Below are 26,620 nucleotides of genomic sequence, written 5' to 3'. Positions count from 1 at the left end.
ATCGCTCTGGATCATGTTTTAGTTAGAATTGAAATGGAAGGATGTTTTCCTTCACGCACGTTCTTTAGGCATGCAAGTCGGTAAACAATAGTCAGTCTATTCATCCATCATTTTGTGTCTTGATGTTTCCTAAATCACACACTGATGCCATAAAATAACGGGTTAAATGGGTTTTGTAGTGTTGGGAGTGGGGGTTGGGGTGTAGGTGTTTGGCAGAGTTGGTCATTGCAGGTGAGGGTTTAGGTGCTTTCAAAAAACTTTTTCTTCTTCACTCTGTGTTGATGGAATATAATGGGTTATTTTCTTCACTCTCTGTTGATAGTATATATAAAGGGTTATTTCTTCACTCCGTGTGGATAGTGTATAATGGTTTTCTTCTTCTTCCATCTGTGGTGTGCGTGTGTGTGTGTTTGTGTGTGTGTGTGTATGTGTATGTGTGTGTGTGTGTGTGTGTGTGTGTGTGTGTGTGTGTGTTCGCGTACGTTTGTGTTAACAGTATATTTGGGGTTTGTATGGGTTAGCAACGTTGTGTGGATAGTATATTTGGGGTTTGCATGCGTTCGCGTACGTTTGTGTGGATAGTATATTTAGGGTTTGTACGTGTTAGCGACGTTGTGTGGATAGTATATTTGGGTTTATATGCATTCGCGTACGTTTGTGTGGATATTATATTTCGGGTTTGTACGTGTTAGCGACGTTGTGTGGATAGTATATTTAGGGTTTGTATGCGTTAGCGACGTTGTGTGGACTGTATATTTGGGGTTTGTATGCGTTCGCGTACGTTTGTATGGATAGTATATTTTGGGGTTTGTATGCGTTTGCGTATGTTTGTATGGATAGTATATTTGGGGTTTGTATGCGTTCGCCTACGTTTGTGTGGATAGTATATTTTGGGTTTGTATGCGTTCGCGTACGTTTGTATGGATAGTATATTTTGGGGTTTGTATGTGTCGCGTACGTTTGTATGGATAGAATATTTTGGGGTTTGTATGCGTTTGCGTACGTTTGTGTGGATAGTATATTTGGGGTTTGTATGTGTTCGCGTACGTTTGTATGGATAGTATATTTTGGGGTTTGTATGCGTTTGCGTACGTTTGTATGGATAGTATCTTTGGGGTTTGTATGCGTTTGCGTATGTTTGTATGGATAGTATATTTGGGGTTTGTATGCGTTCGCGTATTATCTCCCTTCTGTGTTGATAGCATATTTGGGGTTTGTTGTTTCCTCTTCCCTCTGTGTGTTTGTGTATGTGTGTGTGTGTGTGTGCGTATGTCTGCGCGAGTACGTTGTGTATGTGTGTGTGTATTGGTCTCTGTTTGTCCCTATAAAACTCACTTTATCCCTATCAGATACACTCTACCTACCTACCTATAGTAGCGCGTATTCAGGTCAGCCACTTGCAACACTGTTGCCATTTATCCCCTAGTTTCCAGTACAGTGACGTCACTGACGCTGGAAATTTTGATGCTATAAATATGGACTTGGGGTTTTCCACAGGTTGTAGCTATACATATGTACTAGAGTTCATAAACAGGAACGTCACTCAAGCTGAGGCTATAAAAAGATAGTGGGGTTTTCCAAAGGAATAACCCACAAGTTGTAGTATAAATAGATAGTGGGATTTCATATGAATTTTAGCTAATTATAGCTATAAATAGATACATGGGTGTTTATCCACGATCGTCACACAAGTTGATATTGTAAGTAGTTACTAGTTTTATCCATTTTAGTCTAAACCATTGTAACTTAATTTTCGGGGATATGTTTATTTTCCTTTAAATTCTGGGACAGTTTCGTCATTTTAGCGTTACTGTTAGTCACATCCATTTTGTCGTTGAGCATTTCCTTGATTATAGATATTTATAGCATCATTACAATTATGCAAATTTTTGAACACCCCAGCAAGATTTCAGGTCTTGGTAATGCTTTATATATAAATCTCACGCTTGTACTAGTATATGTATGTCTCTGTCTCTGTTGTGTTTGACCCTCTACCATCATTGTCCCTAGACAACCCCACCATGTTCAATTCCCCTTGACACTATACAGACCCATCATGTTCAATTTCTATATGTTAAATTCCCCTTGACGCTAGACAGTCCCACGATTTATTCCCATGTTCAATTTCACTTTGTCCCTAGACAGACCCAAACTCTATTCCCCATGTTCAATTCCCCTTGTCCCTAGACAAGCCCAAACTCTATTCCCCATGTTCAATTCCCCTTGTCCCTAGACAAGCCCAGACTCTATTCCACATGTTCAATTCCCCTTGTCCCTAGACAAGCCCAAACTCTATTCCCATGTTCAATTCCCCTTGTCCCTAGACAAGCCCAAACTCTATTTCCCATGTTCAATTCCCCTTGTCCCTAGACAAGCCCAGACTCTATTCCCCATGTTCAATTCCCCTTGTCCCTAGACAAGCCCAAACTCTATTCCCCATGTTAAATTCCCATTGTCCCTAGAGTGGCCCAGCAATTTTCCCCATGTTAAATTTACATAGTCCCCAGAGTGGCCCAGAGGGTATGTAATGCTAATTCCCATTGTTCCTAGGGTGGTCCCTTTGATTACTTATATATATATATATATATATATATATATATATATATATATATATATATATATATATATATATATATATATATATATATATATATATATATATATATATATATATATATATATATATATATATGTGTGTGTGTGTGTGTGTGTGTGTGTGTGTGATGTGTGATGTGCTTTTGATTTTTAACGTAGCTTTAATAATTTTTCAGTCATATCGCTACGATGTCTCCAATGTGGCAGTTTATAGTGATGTCTAGCACTGGGGCATCATGCCGCAGACATGTAGCATGATGTCCCACCCAGTCGCGTTATCCTGAATCCAGGCCGACCATTCCTAACACTAACCTCTTAATGCTGAACGCCAAGCGAGGCAGCTGTTAGTACCATTTTTTAAGTTTCTGGTATGACTCGGCCGTTGATTAAACCCACTACCTCCCACATCCGAGGCGGACGCTCTAACCACTTGGCCACGGGAGCGCTCTCTCTCTCTCTCTCTCTCTCTCTCTCTCTCTCTCTCTCTCTCTCTCTCTCTCTATATATATATATATATATATATATATATATATATATATATATATATATATATATATATATATGTATATATGTATATATATGTATATATATGTATGTATATATATATATATATATATATATATATATATATATATATATATATATATATATATATATATATATATATATATATATATATTTATTTATTTATATATATGTGTATATATATATATATATATATATATATATATATATATATATATATATATATATATATATATATATATATATATATATATAGATAGATAGATAGATAGATAGATATGTATATTAACAAAGTTGTTTATGACAATAACTATTATTCTATTAAGATGAGTTATGAAGTCAATATCAAAAGAAAATTGCATTAGATTATATAAAAACAATAATTTCCTGATTTTTAGTGTTAAAGGTAAATCAGAGCTATTTAAATTAATTTTAATGAAGATAAAATATGTAACTATTTCGTTTCAGTTATGTAAAGTGTTATTTCTAGTGCACACCAGAAACATACTGTAATTCAGCTAAACACGTTTTAATGAACGAGACATTACTGTTGAAAATTGTTTCACATATGACCAGCAAGCAAACCTTCCCCCTAATAAATACTGTAACGTCCTTCTGAACTAACAAAGTTTCCCTCTGGACAATCCTAACTATATAAAGTTAAATTAAAGCTTGGTGAAATTTAGCATTTACCCAAATCTTCAGTTCTTAATATAGTGTTGCGAGTCTATGCACTTAAAGAAGTAGCAGAAAAGAGTGAATGACAACAAGCTTTGTAAAATTTAACAACTAATTTATTTCGCTCGAATACAAAGTGAAAGTAGAAAAAAAATACCAGATTGCGAATTAAATCCCAGAATAATCCAAGAATTAAATCGCAGACACGTCCTAGTAATTTTAGTCCCTGAATAAAATTCAGTAAAACTCCCACAGAGATGAAATACGGAAGATGATGACGAATATGTTAAAACTTATTGAGCGCTGGTGTGTCAACAGTCTGTTGTTGAATCACATAAATATTATTCCAGCTCTGACTATAGTATAAATTACATTTAATGTCTTTATCGAAGAATTTTATCAGAGCACTTTTGTATTTCCAGAGAAAATAATCACTTGAATTCAATAATTTTATAAAATAAAATTCATCCCTAACTGGTCACAACATAATACAATTCTAAAGTGCTAGATGTTAAATTACGAATGGTAAAATCCTCAGTCAGAAGATTATATAGTTCTCTACTTGAACTCAGGTAACAATTAACATTTTCTATAAGTAAAATATTACCTAATGAAAAATAACCTTCTAGAATGATCTTATTAACCTTGTTTACTTACAGCACAATAAGCTATAATATTCACTGAGGTAACTCCAAAAACAATGACCCAGAAAAAAACACAAATTTAATCCTTGTTTACTTGAATAATAATCCTGATAGAGAATAATTTAGCTATGTATCAGTTGTTGACATAAATAAAATAAAAACTAAGCCAATCCGGTCAAGCAGAAATAAACTCAGTTTTAGACATTGTCAAGTCCAGCATACAGTGTAACATTACAATAACATGTAATTAAATAGGACATTTTAAAACTAACAAATAAACAAACATTTAATTAAATATCTATATAACAATAATGTGATATTTGTTAATACATCCATGATAGGCTTTAAGTTCATCCATTTGTTTATTTATGGGAATGGAACAGGTGAGGTGATGTCACGGTACTGATGATTGGGAGAAATGTAGCAAGGGTCTGACCTCAAATGAGCGGAACACTGGCAACGATGTTGCAAGTGGCTGACCTCTATACGTGTTACCCTACGTTGAGATAAATGCAGTAGAGACATATAAATATATAACACATAGACATAGGATGATGAACGCAAATTTATCGCACAAAGAACTATACAACCGAATAAAAATATTTAGGCCAGAAAGCAAATATTTTCGAGCAAAAGAGTGGCCCAGTAAACCTGTAAAGGGCATTTGTTTTTATGTTCACATCATTCCATTTACTTAGATGGCAACGCCAAGGTCTTCATATCTTTCTCAAACTTGTTCTGACTTCTGGACCGTAGATGAAGACTCTCTCCAAGCAGCCTAGTCTCTCTACATAATTTTTCTTTTCCAAATGATCGTATCGGTGATCCGGATGATTATCCATGATGATTTCACATACATAATTAAGTTCGTATGGAAAAACATCGACGATGCGAGAGTAGATGATTCAACAATAGTCCACTTCTTGTAGCGAGAACAGGTAAATGGAATGAAATGAACTGAGGTTATTTATAATGCAAGTAACGATAAAAACGGATTGAGGTTTTTCACAAATCTTAACACGCGTTACAAAATTGAGTTACAGTGTGGGGTCTATCTTCCAATTCGAAAAGAGCTGACTGTGACTTCACAGTCCCTACATAGATACGCTAGCATCTGTGCGAAGTGAATCAATGAGACAAAGTTTTAAAACATGACGGAAACTAAGAATATGATGAATTGGGGTGCACTGGCAGTGAGATCGAGAAGCGATGGTATAACAGCAGCTGCCAAAGTCAACAGTCTTACTTCAAGAAGAGACCGATTTTAATTGGGATATAGTAAATTTTCTAAATTTTTCGAAATGAATTTGTTCATGTACCAGTATCTTCGCCACTTTCTCTGTCTTTACCACACGTCGATGATTTAAACAAAGACAGAAATTAAAATTGGAGAAACTTTTGCAACAGCAGAAAGAAGCAGAATAAGCTTTTATCCTTCAACTGCAACAGCGAGACGAAGAAGAGAAAAGAAGGAAACGACAGGAAAGAGTAGCAGGGAAGAAACAAGGTCTAAGAGAGAAGTAGGACAGCGAACGACAAAAGGAGACGGTACTATTAGATATTTCAAATATATCAGACTTTATTACGACCCAAGAGAAAAAGCCCTTTCCAAGCCAAACACCTTAACCCTGGTGCTAAAATTAAGGTACCACCTTTAGTGATTTCAACCAAATCATTGGCAAGTATACCTTGGCCGTGGCAAAAGCTTAGATGAAGGTGATTACGTCTCGTTCCTGAGATTTTTTGTTTTGGGAAAACAAACACCCAACGGTCCGTTTGAGGGCCATTCACTCCTTTCGAAAAGAGATAGCATTCATTTTGCCAAAATCAATTAAAACTTGAAATCATGTTTGTTTGCTCCATGATGTATGGGTGTGCTTGCGCGAGTGTAGGGCCTTATTCTGAACATTCAAACCCAAGAAACACTTGCGTTTTCTGTCTGGTCTACTCTGACACCAGCTGTACAATCAAATTCACAACACAAAAATTTAAAACGTATATAGACTTCTTCTGTGTCATTTTGTTTCACTCTCTCCGTTTTTTTTTAAGGTATGCACTTTCACAGGTTTTTAACTCTTCTTCCTCACTTTCGCTTTGTCTTTTCTTCTCTGTTTTCTCTTTCTGGACGTGTCAGGGTTCGTCCTGTTGGGAAATTACCTTGTCTTCCTGTTTTAAACCAATCTCTTCCTTTTTCTCCTGTTGCTTTTTAGGACATTCAGAAGACCAATGTCCGTTATCTTGACAATGATACCACGTATCTGGACTTTTGTCTTAAGACACCCGTCCTGCTTTTTTAACGGTATTGACATTCTGCTGCCCAGTGCAATTTCTTCTTACAGATATAGCAATTATCTTGCCTTTTGTCTCGAACGGACGGGGAATAGTAAAGGGCTGTCAGAAAAAAAAATTCATATGACACCTCGTAATGCTCTGATCAGAAGTTCGATCTGTGTGGGCTCTTCCATCGTTCTGATCGGTTTGAGAGTGAAATGAATACTGGGAGGGATGACACTGACCCTTTATATAAGGAAGACATCAGTCTGACATGAATATAGGAACCGATAGTGTTTAAAATGTAGTCATGTGAATTTTATCAGTCCAGAAGAAACGCATGCATCATTTTGTGGAGAAAGGTGAAGAAAGTGATTTACCGCCTCGCACAGTAGCTTAAGTCTTGTCTCAGTGAGCCCGAATCCAGGCCAAGAGAGTCTATACCCAAACAAAGTCCACCAGGAAACCCCGAAATGTACTAAAACATTTAAGAGACAAAAACCCGTTCATCTAGAAAATTCTGAACCATGGCCAACACGTACAGAATGAAGTTTAAAGATTTCAAGCAGATGGGTCAACAAAAATGTGTGGTATTCGTTGTTAACAACACTGAAACGGCAATGTGAAGTCAAAGAAGACAAGCGCTGCTTGAGACTTTCCATTAATCGACAAGATTCAACACGTGCAACACGTGCAGCAATCCAAAAAGTTTCACATCACCAATGGAAAAGAGACACTGTTAATAATCCACGTGTCTCTTCCCAAAAGAACGGACGTAAAATGGTTCATTGTGGACGAATACGTAGCGCCACAAACGAGCCTTGTCCAAATTAAAGACCATCAAGACCAGATGTGTTTATCGTGGTGTGACGAACATAATTGAAAAGAACCTAGAAAACTAATCAAAATTCGTATCGAGCAAAACAACGAAGAGAAGCTGAACTCTTGTAACAGCAAGTGGGGCTATCTAAAAACCCACCCAGTGGCATTCTTGAGATGGAAACAATGCTTCAGTTGCGGTGTGTCACTTCACACGAGTGGGAGCAGAAAGATTTGGTTTACATAGAACATGCTCGATGGTCACCGCATTGTCATTATTTGCCTTTGGTGGGACGACCTCAGTAATCTCTAGATGGATACTTCACAATAGAACATTTATGGTTTTCCTGTGGATTTAAGAGAACGCATTTACCGAGAAGTGGTCAAAATACAAGTGAAACGCAAACTCAAAATCATTTCTCCATTTTTAAACTATGCTATTTTCCAAAGTAAACGAAGACTGATTATGGGAGGACACTGAGATACTGTAAGAACATTACACACTGTCCATAGGACACCTTTGTTACCAAAATAAAATGTTGTACAGTGACTTGATTATATTCCACTTTGCTCGCCTTGATGTGTTTATATCGCTGTACTTACCCATTTGACTTTTATTTATTTTTGTCTTTCATGATGTTTCATGATGTTCCATCGTAACATGTGTTTAAATAAACGTGTCCTGAAAAAAGTATAAAATCTCTTGTCTTTTTTGTCTTTGTATCAAAATTGACATTCCCTGCAATATGGCTAACTCTGCTGTCTCTGTTCCCTCTCCCACCACTTTAAAAGTCATCGACGAGCACTTAGATAGTGTCATTTGGGGGGCCTTGTATCTTCGCCGTCCCTTTAACATGTCAATTGCCGAACCTTGCGGTTGAGGCGAAACCGAATTTGTCAAACATTTGATAGAACATAAATGGATCGTGAGGTGTTACAATGAATAGTAATATGCGTACAGTCACTTGAGAGAAGATCAATGCGATTCCATCGTGTTTAAAGAAAGCATTCATGGTGAAGACGACGGTATCGTGTCTGATCATTGTCAAACACATCTGGTCATCTTCGACGATATGTTAGGAGAAGACTAAGAAGAAATTAAACTGTGGTTTACGCGCAAAGGACATAAGAGTAATGAAAGTGGCATTTTCCTCACCCATCAGTCTCAATGCTCATTAAGTGGCCTTCTTTACAAGCCCAAGAAATAAATCGCAAGTGCATGTGTTAACCAAACAGTGGTTGACGCATGCCTACGATGATGCCACTCAAACCCCACACGCCTAATTGCTCGTGGATTTAAAACCTACTACCCCCGATTATTTGCGATTTTATACCCATCGGTTTCACCACTTGTGCCACGACTGAGGTCATATCGTGTACAATTCACCCTCCTCGACTTAGCAACGACAACACCAAAACATCTATAAAAACCTCAAACACTTTGGGTGTGTCTTACACAGAGTCAACATGACGTTCCTGTTCTCATCTTCGCGTCAAATTGATTCGTGACTTGTACGTCATCAGTTGCGAAAAGAATCCAGAAATACCCGTTCGTGTCTTAGCAGCCAGTAAATTACTGCATGGCATCATTCAAATTCCACATCAAACCATACGCTTTTTTTACAGAAACTTGACGCACCTGGCCGATCCTCGCATCGACACTCAAACCAAAAGACAAATAATTTTGAAACCTCGATGTAGCGGTTCTCTACGAGGTGTCATCATTCTTTCCCTCTTCAAATGTAATATAAATAGCCCTATCAGTCCTTTCCAAAAAAGCCAAACATACCCAGAAGAAGAAAAAGAGCAGTAGGGTCAAGGGCATGTCACAATAACAGACATTGAAAAGCCTACAGAAGAAACAAAAGCCTCCAGGAAAGATCACATAAAACAGCTTCTTCCTGCAAGAGATCACGACCGACACGACGGTGACCGCGTCTCCAGTAGCCTCAGGTTTTTGCAATTCTACGTAGGTATAATGCTGAGTCAAGAAAAAAATTAAACGTTTATCTGGAGGAAGCTTGAAGTCTCATCTTAGAAGAAGACATGTTGCATCAGTGATATAAAACCTTGCGTGAGCATTCCTCTCCTCGACTGAGGTCCCAAGAGATCCATCACATCGAAGCTCTCTATTATAAGTGCGGAGACGAAGCAAAGAAACGGTTACTTGTCAGAGATTTTCAAGAAAAAGTTAGGATTGAATTGATGACTTATCATTGCCTGTGAAAACAAAAACAGAAAAACAAAACAAACACAATGGATATCTCGGAACTTTATTACCTTTTGAACCAGATTCGTACACTGCTTCTTGGAATCAAACGGTGTGTGCTAAAGATGAACTGCCTCATCGTAAACCTCAATTATATCAAACGTATGTCATCAACTCGGACGACAGTCATCTCTCAGGAACCCACTGGGTAGCGGTTTACTCCCCTAAGAAGGGTTGTGTGGAGTATTTTGATTCGTATAGCTTACCACCTTTGGAAGACACCATCGACTTAATGAGAAGTAATGCCCGGACGTCATGGTTCAATAATGTGAAATTACTTGGGACAGATTCAATGGTGTGTGGACAATATTGTGTGTATTTTTGTCATCAACGCAGTCTTGGATATTCTTTAGAACTTTTAGTGATTTATTTTTATCATTACTCTGCTAGAAACGATGACAAAGTAGAACGATGCTTTTTGTGACCATTATGGGTATCTCTTTTCTTTATCTAGGAAACGTAGTATACATCAATAGCCCAATAACTTCAATCCGTGAAAATCACTCTTCACTTCACAAAGTTGTCAACCGTGTCGAAAATAGTTTATTTGTTTGAAAATTTGTTTGTTTGTTTGTTTGTTTGTTTGAAGAAAACCATGTTTAATGGTTAATTGTTTGATGTTTCAATAAAAATGTTGTGTTTTGCAAACATGTATTTGTCGTGTGTTTTCAGTTTTTATCATTATAAATGCTCTTTGACTTCTCTTTATCCCTCACCCTAAAATCAACTCTATAGTATTCCGACCCAACAAAAATAATAGGGACCTTTTCTATCATGTCCGCGATTGAACCATATAAAGCGAGGCATTCTCCTGTCAGACTATCCGTTGTTGGCTCGTTCGCCTATGAAGATGCTTTCGAATTTAGCTAAACTAAACGACGCCTACGTGCATTTGCTTCGTGTCAGGTGAAGCTTGATATCCAAACCTGAAGAGATAGAGAATGTCAGGATATTGAAAGTGGCCGAAGACCTGATAGAAGAGATCTTAAGAGAGGACAACAAGAATGAGAAATAAAAATGGAGAAATTACTAACTTCAGAAGCATAGAGAGCAGAAAGAACAACAGGAAACAGCGAATTTGTTGACTGCCGTGTAGACACGAACGAGTTCTCCTTCTCTTTCCGAGGAAGCATACCCTATCACGTGGTAAAGACTGCCCCCAGATGGGGACTTAATCTTAGATGATAAAAGATTGCCATAATACCCTTCCACAACAACCATGCCATTTCAGGGCTACGCCAATACTCTAGAAAACACATGCAAATTCAATTGCCAATTGTATGTTTGTAAGTTAAATAATAGAAGCGTGTCTATAAGCACATCGTTTAAGTAGCTTGTCAAAACATTGTTTGTGTGTTTTTGTTTGTAGTGAGTGTTTGTTAGTAAAAACGTGAGTGTTTATTTTACGTCCGCGCTTTCTATATTTGGTTTAGTAATGATATAGGTCTAACAGGTTTTGGTATCAGTGGGATGTTTTCCGCGCTTCACAATATAAAGCGAAAGCGTTCGTCAGTCTGGCTACCCATTGTTGACTCTTCAACATTAATGATGAGCAGGTTGACTCTTCAACATTCAAGATGAGCAGGATTTCTCTTAGAACTTCAAATGCACCTGGAGTAAGCCCGGTGCTTCCTGGAAGAGTTGAATGTGGCGACAATCTAGGATCATCCAAGAATTCAAGAGGAGGCGGAGTTGAGGCCAAGCCTGAAGTAAGGACTCCTCCACAACCAATACTACGTCAGCTGCAGCCACCGCCATAACAGCCACAATAACTACTACAACCAGTACCAGCACAGCAGCCATTACTATCACCACTTCATCATCCAAGGGTGTGGCATAGAAGGATGGAAGTCTTCACTATTACACTAAGTGAAAACTGGGATGATGAAGCCACTCACTCCCCTTCTGTGCTTCCAACAACTTAAGTCAATAGGAACAACGATTGGAGCCGTCAATGCGTCTATGGGACATACCAGCATTTGTCGGGTGCATTTGGAGTTCAAAAAAGTTGTTCTCAGGGCTAACCAAATTTCGAAAAAAGAGACCATTCAAGGTGCCAATTGGTGTGATTACGGAGTAATGTGATTATAAACGCTCACCCCTTTCCTAATATATGTGTACGTGCATGCGCATACGTTTGTGTGTATAGTATATTTGGGGTTTGTGTTTTCTTCTTCCCATGTGTGGATAGTAGAGTGTGTGTTTGCATGCGTTTGACTAGGTTTGTGTGAATAGTAGATATTGTGTTTGCATGCATTCGCATACGTTTGTGTGGATAGTATATATTGGGTTTATTTTATCGTAAATATTGGTTAATTTTTTATAGGAGATATTGGGGTTTTTTACCTTTCCCCTTCGTGTGGATATTGGAGTGTGTGTTTGTATGCGTGCGCGTACGTTTGTGTGGATTGTATGTTTGAGTTTATTTTTTTCTTTCTTTCCTCTGTGGTGTGTTTTTATGTGTGTACCTGTGTGTGTGTTTGTATGCATTCGCGTACGTTGTGTGGATAGTATATTTGGTGGTTTGTATGAAAATAGAAGAAACCCAAAGTCCCTTTTTAAGGACCGCTCATGTGCCTCGAGAATATTTCCTTTCTTGCCTGAAATTTGTTTTTGTCGGTTGTATAGTTATTTGTGTGATAGACTGATGTTCATCAGTCTCTGTATATGTATCATATGTCTATCTGCTGTATTTGTCTCAACCTAGGGTAGCGCGTATTCAGGTCCACCACTTGCCACATTCTTTCCAGTTGAGGTCACCCTTTGCTACATTGTTACCAATCTCCAGTACCGTGATGTCACCTCACCTGTTCCATTCATATTGCTCCTATTCAACAACACCACTTTCCCTAGTCGCTATACAGGCCCAATATTCCCTATGTTAAATTTTCCTTGTCTCTAGAATTGCACAGGGTGATCTGAAAGGACTTGTCGCTAAAGTTGCCCAAAGCGGGTCTGTAATGTATTTTCCCATTGTCGCTAGGGTCCCCACTTCCGTGCAGTCGCATTAGTGAAATATCTTAGCGAAATTTGTAAATGACGATACATGGATTAGGACATGTGATATCTGGATTAGGACATGTGTTATTTGGATTAGGATGTGTGATACATTCATTAATACATGTGATACCTGGATTATGACACTGCATACTGATTTTACCTGGTACAGTTTTGTTACTTTCTATATCATCTATAGATGAGATGATAGCTGGTAATTCTTTTTGAGAATAAACAGGGACAGCATTTAGTACAGTATAATAATTTCTTATGTTGTGATGATATGTTTAAATTACATTATTGCAATAGTACCATTAGGAAACGAGTAAAATAGTGTGTAATAATCGAAATCCACTGGAATTATGGTCTGGATTTTCTAGTTCGCAGAACACTGGTATTGTAAAAGAGAACGATGGTAATGAGAAAAGAGCATTGATATTAATAAAATATAACTTTGTTATTTAAAACCAGAACATTTGTCATCGGTATTGCACAATAACATCCAATACAACGGGTGAATCTATTTGCGAAAATAACATAAATTTAATTTTGGCTTTGACTACGTCACAAGAGAAAGAGTACGTGACCTACCGCAAAGACAGCCATAACGAATGTCATACGCCATTAAATACAAATGCGTTGAAAACAGATTTGATAATATGTCGAAAGAACGCCAGGTTGTTCAGGACAATACTTTTAATTCAACATATATAAAAAGAACAAACAATTACTGTAAAAAGAATAGAAATAGATTCTGAACAAATGAATCGTTAGATAGAGCAATAAACAAAGCTTTAATTGTGATCTTAATAAAAAACCCGATTGCTTCTTTGGGTATTTGTTGATTAGCTATTGAATTATTGCAACGTGTGTCATTGTGGAATGAACAGTGAAATGTGTCATGTAGCGATGGATTACGACTTCAGAGATGTAACAGATTCATGGATGTGTATATAGGGAGTTAACTTAGTAATTAATTCATTCCTAAGGCACATCTCCTATTTTTAAGTTTTTACATTCAATCCTGAGATGTATTTAATGTCGTGTTTTAGATTTTATTAGAGAGGAATAGTTCAAGGTCAAATGTTTAGAATTACAAGGATTTAAGCTATAGTAATATAAAAGTCTTAATACGATGGTCTGGACTAAAGCAGCAATTTGGGATTGTTGTGAATTCACTGAAAGACGTATGTCAGTAACAATATGATACATCAAGACTGTTGATATGTCAGCACATTTAGGACGTGGGATTAATTCGGAACACTCTAAATTCATTTGCAAAGTTTGACGGATGATGTTTCCCATTTTAGGTCAAACGTCTTCAATTATGGTTTTGTACTCGTTGTCATAATCCATTTAAGGCAACACACTACCACTTCAATTCAGCCTCAGGTGTATATCAACACCTTTCAAACAATACAAATACTTGTCTTGCAACCACATGTCTAAATGCATACGATCCATCATTTATAACCCGTTCCGTTGTTTGATTTTCTTATAAGCGTCGTTAAGTCTACCATTGTGAGACATCGAAAATGTGAAGTTTCCAAAGCAAGGAAACATCCAGTTGTGCTCGTGCTTTCTTTTCCCTACGTCAAGATTTTTGCCACGTAATCTCTATAATGGTAAATATCCATATGGCTGGCTGCTGACTAGGACAAATACATTTCGTCGAACAACGAATTCATGAAATTGTTCAATGGATCTACTGGCACATCTTCCCCTGTCCTGGTGTTGTCCACTTTGAGAAGTCGGACTTTCTGGCGCAAGCCAATGCTATTCAGATCTATTTAATCTTCGGTTCTCCATCGATTTCAAATTCAATCAAGGCTTCAATAGTCAATGACGATAATAGGAATAATTCTAACATTTAACATTCTTGACATGACAAACAGATCATGTTCTGACTAAACAATTCCCAGTAAATATCAGTTTATCGTTTAAATTTTCCTTTCGTCCCTTTCTAATCAAAACTGTCAAATGACCAGCGAGACATTCTTATTTTAGAGTTTTCTCAATGTGTATATGATGTCTGAACAGGTTTCGAGGGAGTAATGTGTAAATTGCAGCCTCCATGACATCGTGAATGGACACAAGAAGTGTGTGCTTAATGTGTCAAATTTCAGGCACGAATGACAACTTGACCAGTGACAATTATGGCAGAGCTACATTCCCGGTTTAGTAATTACTCTGATGGCGAATACAATGTCTATTAGACGAACTTAGACCAAATTATTAGACGTTATTTTGTTTTGACATCACTACAATGTGACTGATTACCAAACAGAAGATTTGGGCACAAATTATCAATTCGTACGTATTAGTTACTGATGTAAATTGTTAAAAGTAATAAAACAAAAACAAAAAAAAACACGAAAAATGCAAAACAAAATAAAACATGTTCTAATTCATTCCCCATGCTATTTTCCTTCATAAAACATTCTACCTGACATAAACACGAATTCACTTTCAAAACCTGATTGTCCATATATGGCAAAGATAATTATTCCACTGTCATCATCATAAAGTTAAGTATAGAATTATATTTGTGACATGCACCATATCTTGAATGAACTATTCGATATCATATTCCATCTTCTGGTTGAATATCATTATAATTTATTATGAACACACTGGCAAACGTAGACGTTTGATTCTACAACAAATGTGTTATTCTCCAATAGAAATAAGTTTGTGACTGTGTATGTGATGATATCCAAAGCTCTGTGAAATTTCATCATAATATATAGATAGATAGATAGATACACGGACGGACGGACGGACGGACGGATGGATGGACGGATGGATGGATGGATCGATAGATAGATCGATCGATCGATCGATCGATGGATGGATGGATCGATAGATAGATAGATAGATAGATATTCTCGTCCGCAAATATATTCCTATTGGGTAAACAAAAGCTATTTTTAGCATGGGAATTTGAAGTTGCAACTGGCAAATTCGAATTACGTTAATATTGTAATATTGCTGGTTTACCAACCTAAATGTGTGTCACTACCAGGGTGAAATCTCGGTATATGTTTATCAATATCAGCTTGCACCAAATCTTTAAGTTGCAAAATAATTTTTCTTGGAAAGCGACACCTTCGTATTAAACTTACGTCATCCAAAGTATCAAGGGCCCGGAACTCACGTTGGTATTGCACATATCGTCTGGCAGATTGATTTTGATTAAGAGCAAAGATAATAAAAACATTCATTTTTTTCTTTAAGCCAAATTACGTCAGGTCATGCTTGCCTTAAAGGTACGCAATTGTTCACGTTTCTGCGTAGTTTATGACACATTATTGAAACGGGAAAATTCTGCCTATGTACGGTAGTTTACGTAACTTAAGTCAGCTGTTACTTACTGCTTACAGATAAAAATACGATCCTAAGGGTGCCTGAAGAGTATAATTTTGTAAAGTATTCGATTTGGTTATGCTATACTTTGTACTTCTGCTTGCACGGGGATATACATTTCTTTATGTTCTACCGATGTGAATAGGTAGACAAAGTACAAGGCACGCTTTTGTCTTTCCGATAAAAGAAATAAAACGAAAAATGAGAAATAAATGTTTCGGAGCGGAAGCAAAATAAACCAAGTACTTCACTTAGTAGTCGAGAAATAAATAATTAAATATGGATTGTCGGTTATGAATTTATAACAAAAACAAAATGAAATGAAATGGAAACAGTGATACAAATGGAAACAGTGATTCTATTTTTAAAGTATAGTACAATTAAATTTATCTTATCGTAGGTGCTGGGTATTAGGGAGTGGACTAAAGCGCTAGACTTTACAGATGACAACCATCTCACTCCTGTCAGCATGGGTTCGAGTCTCGGGATCGACCAACGTGGATAAGTAAGACAACGTGTACGTAGCTTCCCGTGGATCAATGATTTTACCGGTACTATAGGGTTCTTCCTCCACTACTCATATTCGCCGCCACGTATAACCTATCTTGCACTGAAAAATGACATTAAACACAAAACAGCAACTGCAACAACAGTGTCATCTATGTATTTTGTCTTTCCAATAAATTTGCTTTACCGAGACAAAAATCATGCGTGTCGACTCTACAGGGCAGAAAGGCTGCGGTTCTTATCAAACAGTCTTCAGTTAGACTTTAAGGTCTTGTCCCAGGGAATAACTTAAGATGAAACTGTTTGGTACGGTTATGACTATATGTACTGTATGCTTACGTATATACCACTTGGTAGTCAGTTACAACATCGTTCTGCGTAGACCCAGATCGTCTATCGCATAATGCAGCGACTTATCTCGGTTTATGCAGTCCATTAGAAAAGTCATGTAGAACAAACAACATAGACCCTGATCTGTGGGATAATTATGTGACTGCAGATCAGATTATGTTGCTTGCGGCTGGACTTATAAGCGAATACAGATAGTAAATCCCCATTGTTAATTTACCGATCACTTGAATTATGATTTAAATGGAAACACCAGTTCAAATGTGTTAGGAACCATTCCAATATGTGTTGACTGTGTATGGTACAATATGAATACCTTTATATATTTTAACCAGTACGAGTACAGAACAGGCAGGGGGAGAGAGATCTTAATTCCGAACTTAACATATACTCACACCCTCCCAATTAGTTGATTCAATATACAATGAATTATATTAATAGTGGCAAATATTCTTCAGGTGAATGTTCCACCCGTTTAAATGAAAGTTTATATTTCTTCATATTACCGCAAAATGTGTAGTTTGTCAGAAAGTTGAAATTCCCTACAAAAATGAACTCCAATGCAAATTGATTTCCTCATTTCGTATGGTGCAATCATTCATTTGATATTTTGAAGATTCCCCTATATTAACTCATCAGCTAAATTAGCTCCTGTGAAGAAAAGCAAAATAATACCCATGTTATAATGCTGTACTTAATACTTCAAAACCCTGCTTATAACACGCATTCTGGCTGCATGATTGCAAGACAGGGTTTCACCGCTGCCTAGGCAATTACTGTGAAATGTCGGTTAAATGCTCTTTTAATGCGAACTAACGTACTTTACAACAATAAACATGATTTTTTAGTGTTATTCACTTTTGAATAGAAGTCGATTGATATTTTATCCGTCAACTTTATCCGTTTTGGCTGCTTTGGGCGGTCAAACTGTATTTGTAAATGTGATCAGTTTTGTACTTCATATTGTATAATTATGTATTTAACCAGATATTCCCCAGACCTTCCAACTCCTGTACAATGCAGGATGCAAACATTCGACTCCGAATGACAAGCTCCACTATCAGTAGCATATTCAATATTAGAATGGACCACTGAACAACGTCAGGTCGCCCAATGTATCAATCTTTCGTTATTTCGCATCCGGATACTAAGGTTCTCTGACTGTGAAGTGCTGCTTGCTTTACTGCTGATCTGATACCTGGACTGATTTCAGCATCTATGATGTACAGATTCAAAATATACCATCACTATATTTGCTCCTCTTATTGTTAATCTTTCACAGTGAACCGCAACTGATCTCTAAGCGGAATAATTATTTTTAAAGCATATTTCATAGAAAATGCTATAATAATGATTATGATGTCATATCTGCTGCCTCAGATCGTTACAACTTTGACCTCGCCGTCAATTTGTGATTAAGGAATTCAGATGTCATTGTAAATAGCAAACATGTTGAGCAAATCAAACAATTTTAAGGATGTGGTTTTCATACCGATGCCTTGGGGATTTCATTGATATATTTCTTTCACTCGTACAATCGACATTTTTATGCTGTTTTTTTTTTATGGACAGCAATAAAATCGTACATCTGCATTACATACTGGATATTAAAAAAATAGTCAGATAACTAATTATTCATACATACATTCAGCTTTGACAGAAATTAGGCGAGTTTTATGAGAGCTTTCTCTATATAAGGCACAGATGTTGTGGGAATCCAGAAGATCAAGCAAGACATTGGTTTCGTACCGAGATCATTGCTGGCTTCAAGCGGCACAGAATGTCAAAACTACTTCTGCTGTTAATCGTCGCCTCCACCATGGCCGTTTTCATTGCTCCGACACAAGGTAAGTTACACTGTGAGGCAGGCAGATAGAAAAAGGGAGACACACAATATATTCATATGATAAGGTAGGTTAAAGTTTTTACATGTACCAGAAGATCAAATTATCCTAACGTCTAAGTTACTATTGATGTAAAATACGTTTTGTTCTAACTTTTCTGATTTTGAATCATTAGAAATCTAGGAAGAGATTCAAAAATGATTGGAGAGTGCATACATGTTTTAAATGTTTGTTTTCTTTTGCCTTACGTAGGGGCATTTAACGTTCTTAAACATTACCTTTAGTCGCACCATCTCTCTCTCTCTCTCTTCGAGTTAAGTAAAGGCACGATGAGCAAAAACACAGAAGAAAATTATGTTAGTATTACTGTCTAACTATAATATGATTTAGCTCTTGTTTTCTTCAAAAGTGTGTATCTATCTATTATTTCTGGTAACATGAAAACCTGAACTTATGTGTCAAGTATAGGGAGTATGGGCCCTGTCAGTTCTAATTATTTCAGACTATGTTCTCTCCCTCTCTCTCTTTCTCTCTCTCTCTCTCTCTCTTTCTCTCTCTCTCTCTCTCTCTGCTGAATTTCATACCTGTGCTTAAGACTCCTATAACAGTAAGTCATTCTCTTGAATGAAGCCTGATTGTGGTGTCCACAATTATTTTGCACAGTGCTGTTTCACATTATTTTCGAGTGGTACACTTGACTATTTTGTCATGTACCTTTCTTGCACGAAGTGGAAATAGAGTTCCACAAGGAAGACTGGTTTTAGTTCAAGAAAAAAAAAAGAGCTACAAAAAATCCCCACGTAAATAAGCAAATTAAAAAAAGAAGATAAAATATCGTCTGAAAAAGTGAATTTTTACACAAACCCTTTGGAAAAGCTTCTTTCTTCAAAACTTACTTAGCTGCATATAATCAATCCTAACTAAGGTCTCCATGACGTGGCCGATACGGCTTATTTAAAATGACTATCGTAATGAATTGGCATGACTTAAAAATATACATTTGTACTTGTTTAAAGCTGGTTTATTAAAATAATACCATCTTATATTTTCTTGGCGATAAGTATCCCTCTGGATAAGTTCTTTTCTGCAGATGATTCATTTCTTTTATGCTTCGTTTCTTATTACATTTACAGGTGACTGGTATCATGATCGTAGATGCATTTGCGTACCAGACAGGTATGCGTGTAACTGGCCATATCCCATATACGCAGGCAGGTGCCCCAATTGCCCACCCTGGCAACTAAAGTGCGGCTGGGCGCACTGCTGTAGAAGATGGTGATATTAAACTGTATTTAGCCTTTATTTCTGCCTGAGTTGTAAAGTAGCCCAATTCAGTCTCTACAATTTCTTATTCGAGTACGATCCCGTTCTTAATTTTATTTTTTACGGTTCTTAATTATTTTAACCTTGTTTAAGTACTTAAAATTATTTTATATTTTAGACTTGATTCCTCTATGTTTGTGCCTGTGTGTGTGTGTGTGTGTGTGTGTGTGTGTGTGTGTGATTCAGATTTTGACGCAGCTTTAGCAATTTTCAGTCATATCGCTAAGTCGTCTGCAGTTTAGCTGTTTATAGTGTTGTCGAATACTGGGGCATCATGCCACAGACAGGTTGCATCATGTCCAACCCAGTCACATTATCCTGACCAGTCCCAACACTAACCTCTTAATGCTGAGTACCAAGCGAGGCAATTGCTTGTAACAATTATATAAGTCTTTTGTATGACTCGGCCGGAGTTCTAACCCGCAATTTCCCGCATCTGAACCTCGCTGTAACCACTTAGGCCTCCGGAGCGGTCAGTAGTTGAGATTTGTTCATAACTTGCAATGTAATAGTAAAAACAGTAGTAGTCATTTTTGCCGTTTTTAAGTTTCTTAGACAGTTATGTAACCAACCTTACCAGACAAATAACGCGGAGGAACGATTTGCTTAATGCTCCCTATTCGTCTCCTACGCACTTTACGTTTCTAGACAAGTGTTCAGCAAACGTTACTGGACCATTCAAAATGGTATATTTGCTAACGATCGTATCACCTTTTTGTCATGTTTGTCTAGTGATGTCATTATCATTAATTCTAGTTTTAGTTCACACAGACGATATAATTGTATCATTATGACTTAACAAGGTTAGTCGCGCACATAACTACAACACCATCACCGTTTTAGTTTACACCAAACTAGCTTTATATGTACCAAAATGTGTGCAGACCTTTTTATATGTACCAAATGTGTACAGACATTTTCTATGTACCCAAATGTGTACAGACATTTTCTATGTACCAAAATGAGTACAGACCTTTTCCTATGTACCAAAATGTGTACAGACATTGTATATGTACCACAATGTGTACAGAGAGTTTCTATGTATCCAAATGTGTACAGACATTTTATATGTACTAAAAATATGTATACATATTTTATATATACCAAACTGTGTGCAGATATTTTATATGTACCAAAATGTGTACAGACATGTTCTATGTACCTAAATGTGTACAGACATGTTCTATGAACCAAAACGTGTGCAAACATTTTACATGTACCACCATATGTACAGACATTTTCTAAGTACCTGGAATATATGAAGACATTTTTTTAGATGACAAAATAAAAATACGCATACAAAGGATCAAACCAACATAGAAACCAAATTTTATACAATTAAGTATCAATATGGCATTATGTATTAAATTCACTGAATACACAAAATTTCCTGTGTTTAATGTCGAAAGATAACTGACGAGTATTTGATGTTGGCTTTAATAGAAACCTGAGTAGGTTTCACGGTTCAAATCGCAAATTGTAATTTCTACTCAGTAACAGGACTATACTAAAATTCAGCTAACCACCATATAATGAACAAGACATTCCCCATTGAAATTTCTTCACATATGATCCGAATGAAAAAACTGCTCACACAAATATTCAGAACATTTTTTTATGGAAAACTATCCATTCCCTACGACATCTTCCATATAACTTTATATAAATATGCCGTAAACTTGACAATGTATTTCGATCCTTGATACACTATAATGTTTAGTTCTTTCTGATTTGGTTAGATGGGTACAAACCTCAATTGTATAGATAAGTGTTACACAATAGCAAAAGGTAATACAGGGTTTAAAAATAAAGTCTAGAGAGATTTCACTCTCAATCAGAAATTACTACAGGCAAATCTAACATTACAAACGCTATATTCACGTGAAGATATTCTCAGGAGCACTTATTTTCTCTTAAATTTGCATAAATATTCACAGCACAATGTAGGACAATAATCCGTATGCATTTATTTTACATAGAAAAAAGTATAATTTCGGTATAAGACTTTTGCTCAATGTTCGAGTTTATGTCGCCACACGAGGAAATAACCTCCTCTGCATTGGTGCGTATGAACTATCGTATTAATTCCGCATTGTTTTATCAAATAGCTAACGGGATCATACATTCATAGGAATGGGGGAATATATATTTTGTTTTTCAGAAAGTCGGGAACAGTGAACATTGCATATAAATGTACTTACTATAACGGGACAGATAAATACTGAAATATATTGTGAAACAAATTCATTAATTAATTTAGTCTTGCAAGTCACAATCATACTTTATATTCACAGAATTTGGCTGACATGGCGTTGGAAGCGGATGAGCCGACACTATGAAGTACAAGGCAACGGGCTAATGAACGTGTCACTATGTCACACGCAAAATCAATTGATTCCATGACATCAATAAAGATTTGATTATTATCAGCTGTTTTTATTTATCTGCTCTCAGTTGTAAAAGATTTAAATGCATATCAAGAGATGTATTCATGGACGGATGAGAAAGAAAACTTAAGAAATTGATGATGGATCCACTTTACATGGCTGTTTCTACAGGAATAAAACCATTTAACATTATCATGTTTCAAAAAGTTTCAGCTTGTTGCTGATACTGGAAAATATTTGTATTGAACTAAAATGAATGAATTGTTGTTTTATGGAATTTATATAAATGCGAATTATATCCCGGATATTTCATTGTTATTATAGTAGTCATAGGCTATTAACCAAATTTAGAGAACTATGTAAAAGAAAACGAATCGGCTGCAAAATATTTTTTTTTTGTTTGAGCATGGTTGTCTTTTCTAGTTTTCTTGGTTTAAACCGCTTGGTTTCAATGTTCTAAGGCGGCGTATCCAGTAAGATTCCTTTTCTTTCCTGGTTTGGGAACTCCAGTTGACGTTGTGAGCAATTGCAGTAAGTGTTATATCACTGAAAGTGTGGCCAGGGGAGGAGACGTGTTCTGCGACCTGACTTCTGTATAGCTTCTTTGTCATCCAATTTGATCTATGAAGGTTGATCTTTTGTGTAGCTTTTCAGTTTCACTGACATACTGAAGGCTACAGATCTTACATGTGATGAGATGAATGACATTTTCTGTCTTGCATGTTTTGTTTGGACCACGTATGTTTAGTTTTTATCCAGTCACCGTGCTAGCAAATGTCCTGGTATCCATCATATGTTGACAGGTTTTGCACCTTTTATAGCCACAGGGCCAGATTAACTAGGGTGATCTTGATTAGTGATTGGCGTTAGCATCGCCCTGACTTTGATGACTTTGATGTTTGTTTGTTTGTTTGGGTTTTTTTTGTTTCACTAAAGATTTCTGAAATACGTGAAACTAAATTTCGAAAGACTATGAAAAATCATAACCAAAGTAAATTTAAAATTCAAAATCAATTGTAACTTTTTTTGAGATATGTTATCTACACGTACAGAGTGTTCAGAGCAATTTTGAGTCAAAGGGCGTGTATTTGTAATTGTCATTTCTCACATTCAGTTTTGAATTTTCAGTAATGAGAACAAAATTATTTCTTCTCACAAGTTTAATTGACGATAGTGTTATTATTGTATCTTTTTTTCTCTAAGAGAGAAAAAGGACAGTGAAAGGCAAATGGTGACGGTACTCTTAGACATTTTGGCAGAGCTAAGGAGTCTGAAACAAATGTATCAGACTTCTTTAATACCACCCAAGAGTAAAAGACCTTCTTGGGCCAAACAGTCCAACCCAGTTAACTACATCCCACTACGCCTGAGATACCACTAGTGATTTCTACCAAATCATCGACAGTAGCAGGTGAAGAAGCAGGCATTGGTCGTGTCAAACAGATAAGGCAGTTAAATCGCATTAACTCCCGTTCATGAGATTGTTAAAAAAACAAACACAAAACGGTCTTTTTTTGGGGCCACCCACCTCTCTCGAAAAGAGATTACTCAACGTTTGCCAAAATCAAATGAAACTCAAATTCCTTTTTTTCCCATGATGTACGTATGTGAGTAAATGAGTGTTTATCCCTTTTGTTATTACAAATATAGCAAATCCAAGAGACATTTAAGTTTTAGTTTCTGGTCTATTCTTTTAGAAGATACAATCGAATTTCACAGCAGATAACGTTAAAACGTTCCTTTTGATTCTTGTTTACTTTTCACTCTCATTTGTTTGAATTTCTTTACTTTCACTGTCACATGTTTTCTCTTCTCCTATTCTTCTTCACTTTCTTCTCGTCTTTTCTTCTCTTTGTGTGTGGTTATGTATTCTTCCTCCTTATCGCAGGGTTCTTCTTCATGTTCGGAAGCCTTCTCCTCCTGTTCATGTTGTTTCATTTATAGTTCACATTCTTCGTATGCCAGTATGTAGACCAATGTCCTTTCTCTTAGCAATCGTAACAGGTATCTTGACCTTTGTCTCTATTAACACCTGTCTTGCTTTGACGGGGTAGACATTCTGATATCAGCGTTCTTTCTTCTGACAGATATAGCAAGTATATCGACTTTTATCTTGAACGATGTGTGAGTAGTCCGTCGGCTTCTCTGACGAAACCCTTCGTATGACACCTCGCAAAGCATTAATCATAAGTTCAATCTATGTTGGCTCTTCCATCTCCTTGTACGATTGAGAGTGAAATGAATACTTTAAGGGAAGACGATGACTTTTTATGATGGGAAGATAATAAGGTTACTTATATATATAAATATATATATATATATATATATATATATATATATATATATATATATATATATATATATATATATATATATATATACACCATGGCGTTTAGAATTGAGTCGGATGACATTTTGTAATCACTACGATAAGATCGCACCATTTCACGGAGAAAGCAGAAGAAAGTAGAGGCAGAAACGTGAACTATCGGCTTGCACAGTAGCTGATGTCTTGGGTCAAATTCGTGTCGGTGATTTCAAGGATAATACGAGTGAGCCAAAATCCACACCTGTCACGTCCGCATTCAGACCCAGAGGGTCTACGCCAAACCAAAGCCCACCACCAGCATCAGAAAAGTACTACCACATTCGAGAGACGGATAGACGCTCCTCTACAAAATTTAGAACCACGGCCTACACGTACACGGTGAAATTTAAAGATTTTAAGTCAGACATACCGCTGGAGAAAACAGAGGGGTTCATCACCGATTTGTCGGATTCTTTGTTGACCACATCGAAAAGGCAATGTCGAACGTATGAAGTTACGACAGTTAGACGTCACTTGATTGCATCGAGTTTAGCAGACCAGCAGACTTGATACCTTCCAAAGTCATTGACGAGATTCAACACATTCAGCAGTCCAACGACATGCTTCACATTACCGATGGAAAAGCCACACTGTACATAGCCCACGTTTGTCTTTCCAAAGGGACCAGACAATGCAGAAAAGTGGTATTGGTGGACAACCTTCACCGCAGCAATCGTAGCCTCGTCCAAATTAACAGAATTCAAGAAAAGATGTGTTTAGCTCGTGTCATCGTCGTAGGACGAGCGTATGCCAACAAGAACGACACGGCAGAATGGGAAAGAGCCAAGAAAAGTATTCAACGATCGAACCGAACAGAAGAACAAATAGAAGTAGAACTCCAGTAACAGCAAGCTGGCCTGTCCAATGAAGTACCCTACAGCATTCCTGTAATGCACAAATTACAGGACGTCTTGGCTCTATGTTACAGTTTGAAGGTGCACCCCCAATAAATGCGTGGACCTCTGTTGTTTTGAGACAAAGATACCAGAGATGGAAAAAAGATTCATGTCTATCGTCACGATGAACATTTCGATGTCATTAACAATATTTTTGGGACACGCTTTTTGTTGTGAGAAATGTGAATATGGGTATAGCAATCGAGATCACTGCAGATCGAAATGTCCAGGATGTTTGTCCTTTAAATCTTGTCTTGACCAAGGACATGAACGAGTTCATTACTCAGCTTATCAACGAACATTTGTCAGTCGAACCTGCTACGAACAATATCTAAAGATGCAAGGTTCGCAGCAGAAAAGTACTTGCCAACTACTGAAATGATGTTCTAATTGCGGACAAGTCTATTCGGTACGTCTCGGACTTCTGCTTTCCCCAGAAAAGTAGAGGGTTGACGACGGGAGATTGGGTGCGAATTGGCATCACCAAATTCACTTTCGACAAATGTTACTTACCCAAGTGAACCACCGAATTGTTTCGTGTCACAGAACGAGTGCATTACCGTCATCCTGGTGTCTTTAAATTAGAAGACATGAACGGTGAAGTGTTAAAAGAAACCTTTTACTTGTCCAATTTGCAGCGCGTGACCAGAGAAAATGTACCGAACATTGCATCAGTCACCTTCTTCCCTCTCCTTCCCTGAAAAACTAAGCTGGTAACAACGGGAGCCGTCCGGCCAACACCATCCACCCTTGCAACAGTCACCACATCAACAACAGCCCTCT

At 37.0% G+C, this 26,620-nt stretch overlaps 1 protein-coding gene across 3 annotated transcripts; it reads left to right on the top strand.

Annotated features, from left to right (window-relative positions):
- The first annotated feature begins 18,710 nt into the window (after positions 1-18,710).
- On the top strand, positions 18,711-22,871 carry LOC149781714 (uncharacterized). 3 transcript variants are annotated; one of them, XR_016414771.1, is made up of 3 exons: positions 18,711-18,866; positions 19,997-20,219; positions 22,481-22,871. XR_016414771.1 is itself a non-coding variant. In XM_089935815.1 (3 exons), coding segments are annotated over exons 1-3 (210 nt in total). In that variant the 5' UTR covers positions 18,711-18,799; the 3' UTR covers positions 22,482-22,871. The 3 variants fall into 3 exon arrangements, 2 of the variants coding, with proteins under 2 accessions (XP_089791941.1, XP_089791940.1); XM_089935815.1 differs by having other exon boundaries at positions 19,997-20,138; XM_089935814.1 differs by having other exon boundaries at positions 19,997-20,151.
- Positions 22,872-26,620: the final 3,749 nt, after the last annotated feature.

The sequence above is a fragment of the Sinohyriopsis cumingii genome, chromosome 15 (genome assembly GCF_028554795.1).
Source record: "Sinohyriopsis cumingii isolate HCF-2022 chromosome 15, ASM2855479v2, whole genome shotgun sequence".
NCBI classification, from domain to species: Eukaryota; Metazoa; Mollusca; class Bivalvia; order Unionida; family Unionidae; genus Sinohyriopsis; species Sinohyriopsis cumingii.
The sequence above is the reverse complement of the archived record's forward strand: the minus strand, read 5'-3'. Positions and strand labels throughout refer to the sequence as shown.